Below are 7470 nucleotides of genomic sequence, written 5' to 3' on the forward strand. Positions count from 1 at the left end.
GAGATTATATTATAATATATAAAAATTTTTTATTTGGTAAAAATTCTTATTGTTCCGGTGTGGAGAAAGATACGCATAGTCTTGTAAGATGCACATAGTGCTTACTATAACGATCATGTACTATCTAATATTATAAAATATATATAATAGCCCCTACCTCGTATATATGATTTTGTTTCATAATTGCAGTGTGGCGAGATCCGGCATATAAAGTAGCGGAAGACATAACGGAAAAAGGTAAGCACTTCTATTCTTCAAAGTAACGATTAGGCTGATATTACGCTCTTGTTTTGAGAGCGCTAAGTGACGCCCTCACGAAATCAGATTCGTTTCTCACGATAGTATCGTGAATCACGACGACGCGACGGCGTGACATCTAACGCCTCTGTCTTCCTCTTTCTTTTTTCAGCTAAAATGGTGAGGCAGCAGAAAAGGGAGAGTGAGAACAAGCCACATATCAAGCGACCTATGAACGCATTCATGGTGTGGGCTAAGGATGAACGTAGAAAGATCTTGAAAGCTTGTCCAGATATGCATAATTCGAACATATCGAAAATTCTCGGTAAGCACATCTAATCCATATCGCCTTTCATATCTACGGTTATATAATCGGTTTATCCTATCTACATTTAAATTTTATTATATAATATTTTAATTCGATCACTATCTCTTGTACATGAAATGTCACGTAATAATTTTACGTATAAAAGATATGTACTAAACTCTCTCACTCTCGATAATAATATTACACATTTGCAATCAAGAATATAATGAAAAATTATTTGAGACATTTAATTTACGTAACAATAAATATCACCAAAGAACGTAAAACTACTTTCTTTGTCGTCGGTTATAGGCGCCCGGTGGAAATCGATGTCAAACTCGGAGAAACAGCCATATTATGAAGAACAGTCGCGGCTGTCGAAGCTGCACATGGAGAAGCACCCCGACTATAGGTACCGGCCGCGGCCGAAGCGTACGTGCATCGTGGATGGCAAGAAGATGCGCATCTCCGAATATAAGTCACTGATGCGACAGCGGCGGCAGGAGATGCGGCAGCTGTGGTGCCGCGACGGCGGTAGCGAGATAAACTTTTTGTCACCTGTTAGCGCCGACATGGCCGGCACGCAGCATCACCCAGGAGGGGGCGCCGGTCCGTCGGCGCGACCGTCGGTCTCGCCGCCGGCGACGATGTTGAACGGCAGTGGTGCTGGACCGAGCTCGGACCATCCCTCGTTCTATTATCCGCAGGACAGCCTCTCGCCAACGGATATGATGAACTTCTCGCCAGAGAACTCCGGCTCGATCGGTGGCTACGACGCGAGTCCGCGGCATCACGACGAGGATTGAACCGTGGCTCCGGGTCAGCCACTTTGGCCGCCCGGAGCATCATCGTCATCATCACCGGCAGCAGCTGTAGCGGCAGCGGCTGCCGCAGCCGCGGCAGCAGCGTCCACGTCAAGACTCGCCCATGAGCTCTTCTGGTAAGAATCGTCCGTCTCGGTGTGTCTTAAGTCATAAGACGTCGCGAACCGCTGACTCGAGTCGCGCTTTTACGCGAGCTGGAAGAGGACGCTATTACAGGAAAAGAGCCGGGTGTCTCGAAACCTCACTGGAGGTTGTGATATAATCTCGTTCTATCTCTGTGCCATCGTACACGAAACGCGAAGGACCTATCCGCGAAGCAAAGGCGCGAAAGCGTGTTCACCTGATTGAATCCGCCGTCGTGACGTCGCTCGATCGTCGGTCGTTCTTGTTCTTCGGTACCAGTTATCGAAAGAATAATTACACGTAATTTTACACACAGTACATTTTTTCAATCAATTAGTTCGTTTGATTTATATGGAATATGTGTACCCGACTATCTCGATAGCAATGTATTGTGCGGTTAACATAAGTCAACAATGTCGGCAATAGAACGCGTTCGGATTCGTGTCGAATATTTTGATAAATAATAATATCGGCTGGCTCCGGATTTGCAGTTTCCAATTAAATTGTCTTTTGTATATCGGCAATAGCTGAAGATTTTTTTCGCTCGTGTTATTTCACAATTTTTACGATTTTTTTATTGCTGCGCAATACAACGCTATTTATTTCAAGACAATCTACATTGTGGGTGTTTATCCGTTTGCAGAGGCAATCTTCAGCAGCCGCGATTTATAAAATCTTGTGCAAACATACTTTTGTTATTTGTTTTTATTCAGATATTCTTAATTCTTAAGAGAATGAGGTACTTTTCCAAATGTATTTAAAAATCTACTCAGTTTAAACTGAAACAATTCAAAAGACATTTAAAGAATGTCGTAATGTCGTCTAATAGACATTCTAATCTATCACAAGTTCTCTGGACGTGAAACGTTTTTTCTTTGGTAACTTTCTTTTGAGTGACGAGGAAGAATGGCGTTTTTTATACACGTCGGCGGTATTCTTTGCATTCTTTGTATCCTATAATCAAAACTGCAATTTGCACGATAGACCTCGAAATCATCGGTAGCTAACGTGTAGAGGTACGATTAACCGGCGTTAACTAACAGCCAAAATATACTCGTTGCACATTTACTGTACGTGCGCAAGGTGAGACGAAATGCGAGGGTACACGTGCATCCGCATAATTTTTATAAAACAATCACGTGTCGCTTTGGCGTGCCGACTCGGATGCGCAAATTCGTGCCGATCTCTTTATCAGGACTTGAATACATAGCGAATATATCACATACGCGTTGCGACACGATGCATGGCCAAAAAGTCTTGTTCCTATTCCTTCTAGTGTGTGTGTGTGTGTATCTACGATACGCCATTCCGATCGGTCGTATCGAGAAAAATAAAAAAAAGATGAATGAATAAAAACTGGTCTTAAAAAAAAAAAAATTACAGCATCTCTCGCAACGATCGCATGCGTCCACAAACGCGTAGATTCACACGTGGCAATCTTATCTTGCGACCGCCCCAGTCAGAGTCGTCTATAATGTATACCATCGTATATAAAACGACCACGTTCGAAGCGCTGAACGAGAGGTCAGAAAAGAGTGAGAAAAAGCTAGAGAATAATCGCTCGCGCGATTAAATCCCGGTGCGTAGAGGCGTAACGGTTTCGCTTAATATAAATGCGTAGTACTTATAGTATTTTCATCATTAATTTATTGACCCTAATATAGAAATGGCGATAGCCAAGGGAGGTAATAGTCGACTGAACATAGCGAGTAGGGAAGGTGCAACAAGAGATGAAACGAGATGGACATGAGAATTAGCGTGGAATGTCGATATATTAGTACAACGTTACGGTAAAAGAAACGGAAGATAGCGTTATTTATCGAAAAATTAGCATGCATTCAGCGATCGAATCGTTGCGCGCGACACGTCGGGGTGCGATGCAATGGTGCATTACATACGCGTGTATTATGTTTCTCCGCTGTCGAATTATATTACGAATAGAATGGGCCGGGAGGGGGAAGGGGGAGATTGGTGAACCCAGGGGATGGGATCGATGGAGAGATAATTACGGTTTCGTATAAGCCGATGCTAAAAGCGAACACGGTTGTAACGGTAGTCTGTGAGACGATTGAACAGGACGATGTATAATGATTTGGAGCTCGATGTGATAATATTTATGTGCCAAATAGCGTTTCCGCGGGCGGGGGTTAATCGAAAAGGAATCCCTAATCCCGTGTCGCCTCGTTGGCTCGACGTGAAAAACGAATTTTTGCGTCTCTTTTTTTCACGTTTTTTTTTTTCTTTTGTTATTTATAATCAGTGCAATTACATACACACAGTACCTAATATAATTTTATAAAGAGAGCCAGTATCCTCGATATATCTGCACCCGTTTCGTTGGGGCTCGACCGGCGTCAGATTAGGATTTAGCTTAATGTTGATAATAATTTATTTTATGTATATAATGGATTTGTACACACACACAAATGTGTCGGGAGATAATCATTGATCACGTGATCCGACACGAGCGTCAATATTATTAATGTACAGTGTAACTATATTGTGATGTATCTACGTAGCTATATTATATATGTAATTATTCGAAGTATGTAGATTAACAATGTTAAATGCGATACGTATTCTTATTTTCATTGTCATTATTATTTAGATTATTATTATTATCGATGAGACACCCATTATATTATTATCATTATTATTATAAATATTACAGTTATTGATATCATCGTTGCTTACTTAGTACTATTATTTAAGTAATGGCCTTATTATTTTTAGTAGCGAAAAAGGTTGTACGTGCCAGTTTAAACAATAACGGCAAGTAAAAGTTCGTTGTTCGTTAATGCTCGAATACTCAATCAAATTTTAATGTCATATTTCTATATATTACATATTTTCTTTCTCTCTCAGCTGTTTTCTTCGTCTGTGATGATTTCGGAATACCGCAAGAGTTTCAACTTTGTTTCACATTCAGTTATATTTTTATTTAAAGTTTCATGTTTTGAAATATGTTTTTAAAGCAGCATGAAAAACCTGGGTATCGATTCTGTAATTCAAGTGAGGGTAAAAATTACAAAAATGAACGAATTTACTAGATTTGGACCAATGAAATTATATATTTTCTAGTAAACTCGTTCATTTTTGTAATCTTCACTCTCACTTGAATTACAGAATCAAATTAGCATCTCGGAACATTCTGACTGTTTTGAATGAGTTCGGAAATCCTACTTGTTTGTGGTATAAAGTAGCGTTTAATTGACTCAACTTTGTTTCACATTCAGTTATATTTTTATTTAAAGTTTCATGTTTTGAAATATGTTTTTAAAGCAATCTTTTATCGCAATTAAACTTTCAAAGGTAAGCTTGATATACGAAAGAAAAAACATGTTTTCTTTTAATTATTTTACTAGATGTTATTATAGCAATTTTTCCTTTAACAGAGATATTAAATATTCCGGGTGAAAGGTCTGCCTATCTTGCATTTTTTTCGATTGTGCCATACCCTTTCATTATCGTGTGAGCATCGAAAAATTTATTGTTTTAATGTTTCAAAAATTTTATATAAGATTGAACTATATATATATATACATATATATTTCTAATGGTATAAATTACACGTATAATAGAATTCGGCCCGCATTCTTTTTCAAAATTTCATTGGTTTATTGTCCACAATGTTTGCTTTAATAAAAATCGGTTCTGCATTCCATCGATTGCGATTTTTATTTATCTGATCATTTAAATTACAAAAAATTTTTTTACTAATAAATCTGTAGATACATCTTAAAGTAGGTCCTTTAATGTATATTTGGTAAAATTTTCATTAATAAATATTGAAAAATGTGCCGTGGAGACGTCATCTGGAAGAAAACCACAATTTTAAAAATCGACTACGACAAACACTTCCTTTTTTTACATACTTTAAGAAAATTTTTTGGTTTTTGATTTCAGATAAAAATTGGAGAAGCTACAATGGTTACCGCATCGTCGAACAGCTTCCAGGAGATGACATCTCCATGGTACATTTTTCAATATTTATTAATGAAAATTTTACCAAATATACATTAAAGATCTACTTTAAGATGTAGCTACAGATTTTTTAATAAAAAAATTGTCAGATTTCCCCCTATTTTTCCTACCGCTAGATGTATGTATAAAGCCCCTTAAGGTAGCCTCAGATAATCTGAGATAATCTAAGGTAATCTTAAGTAATCTAAGGTAATCTTAAGTAATCTGAGGTAATTTAAAAGTAATCCGTATCAAGGGTAATTTTTGTACACTATAACCACTAGTGACCTACCTCTCGTGTATAATAGAATTCGGCCCGTATTTTTTTTCAAAATTTCATTGGTTTATTGTCCACAATTTTTGCTTTAATAAAAATCGGTTTTGCATTCCATCGATTGCGATTTTTATTTATCTGATCATTTAAATTAACAGCGTTAATTATAACATATTTATAGTTCGTAGCGATCTTTTTAATTTCGGATATCATGACACGCAATAATCTCAATACACGATTATTATATTTACTGGCCTTTATATGCAACCAATGCGAATGCAAACTGTAAGAATAGTAAATTGTAAATCGAATTACACACTACTAATATTATAGTATATTTAACTTATATATAAATATAAATTATAACAATATATTTTGACTTACTTAAGAAACTCCTATATAACCTATCTTTATATATATTGTCCGCCAGACTAAAAACTAAAAACCTGCTAAAGAAACTTTCATGTTCATGTGCTCACCAGTGCTCACGTTTTCTAGATACACCGCTGTATTTATTGCTATTGTGGCCGTGTGTGCATGAAAAACCTGGTCCAATAACACACTGCTAGCGCGCATCTCGGAACATTCTGACTGTTTTGAATGAGTTCGGAAATCCTACTTGTTTGTGGTATAAAGTAGCGTTTAATTGACCAATCAGAATAAAAGAAGCAAAGATTTCTGTGTCTTGATTGGTTAACCGAATGCCACTCTATCTCACGGATAAGATTTCCAAATGCTTCTTCTATGATATATGTTTGCGCGAGCAAATATAATCTTTTAGATATGTATATATATTATATATAATAGTATGCAGAGAGATATTTGGTAAACGATATTGTGGTTCGAATATAAATGGAAATAGAAAGATAATTGTGAACATTATAGTCTTAAGACTATTTGAAATCTGCGGCACCGTGACGGCAGTATTTCGAGAAATTTTTGATAAATACAAAATATTAATAATAGGTATAAAAAGATAATATATTTTATGTAGCAATAATTTGTTAATATCTAGTATCTTACACAAAAGTTTACTGTACCTTTATTAATGGTAGACGTGTATCAATTCGTATAACATTTAATGTTTTTGTGCCATATAACAAACTATTTCCTATACTTTGTACAATAGATCCAAAATATTCTTCTAATAATAACATACATAATTTGCTATGAAAGTCCTTCATGTTTATAACAGAGAGAAACCTGAGAAGGGCCACGCCGCCGTTTTTCCTGTAACGCTTTCTCTAGCCGGTACAGTGGCGCTAACTGGATCCATTTTAGAGCCGGCGGAACTACGTGGCCGGATCCACTTTTCGGTGCCATGGTAAAATGATCGATTGGTGCATGTCCGTGCTAGATCCACAATTATGCTGGATCTAGCATGGGCCGCGTTCAGCAGAGAAAGCGCTCAGTTATCGTCTCGTCAACACTTGACGTTGATTCGTTGATTCTAAAAGTAAGAACCAATCACATTCGATTGCTACTAAGCGGTTTTCTCTGCTGAACGCGACCATTGACATACATCAATCGGCCGTTTTAATCAAAAATACGAAAATATTATAGATTTGTTAATATTTTATGTTAGCTGCGCGTGATTTATTTTTATTTTAATACATATTATGGACGGTATATGTGTTATTGAAATTATTATAATTATTTTATGTATATCATCTAATGTAAAATATATGTATAATGTATATTATATATGTATAATATATGTTATTATATTAAAATATTTTTTT

The 7470-nt window shown here is 36.7% G+C and overlaps 1 protein-coding gene across 1 annotated transcript in view; it reads left to right on the forward strand.

The window, feature by feature from the left end:
* The window catches only part of LOC115246056 (transcription factor SOX-5), a 51401-nt gene extending 48532 nt beyond the window's left edge, over nt 1-2869 (forward strand). The window contains exons 7-9 of the mRNA XM_029824646.1: nt 190-237; nt 410-562; nt 857-2869. Of these exons, the coding sequence (XP_029680506.1) occupies nt 190-237; nt 410-562; nt 857-1350 (695 nt within the window). The 3' untranslated portion in view covers nt 1351-2869. The remainder of the gene's footprint in view (nt 1-189; nt 238-409; nt 563-856) is intronic.
* The last annotated feature ends 4601 nt before the right edge of the window (nt 2870-7470 follow it).

This window comes from Formica exsecta, unplaced genomic scaffold (assembly GCF_003651465.1).
Source record: "Formica exsecta isolate Colony F162 unplaced genomic scaffold, ASM365146v1 scaffold1, whole genome shotgun sequence".
Classification (NCBI taxonomy): domain Eukaryota; kingdom Metazoa; phylum Arthropoda; class Insecta; order Hymenoptera; family Formicidae; genus Formica; species Formica exsecta.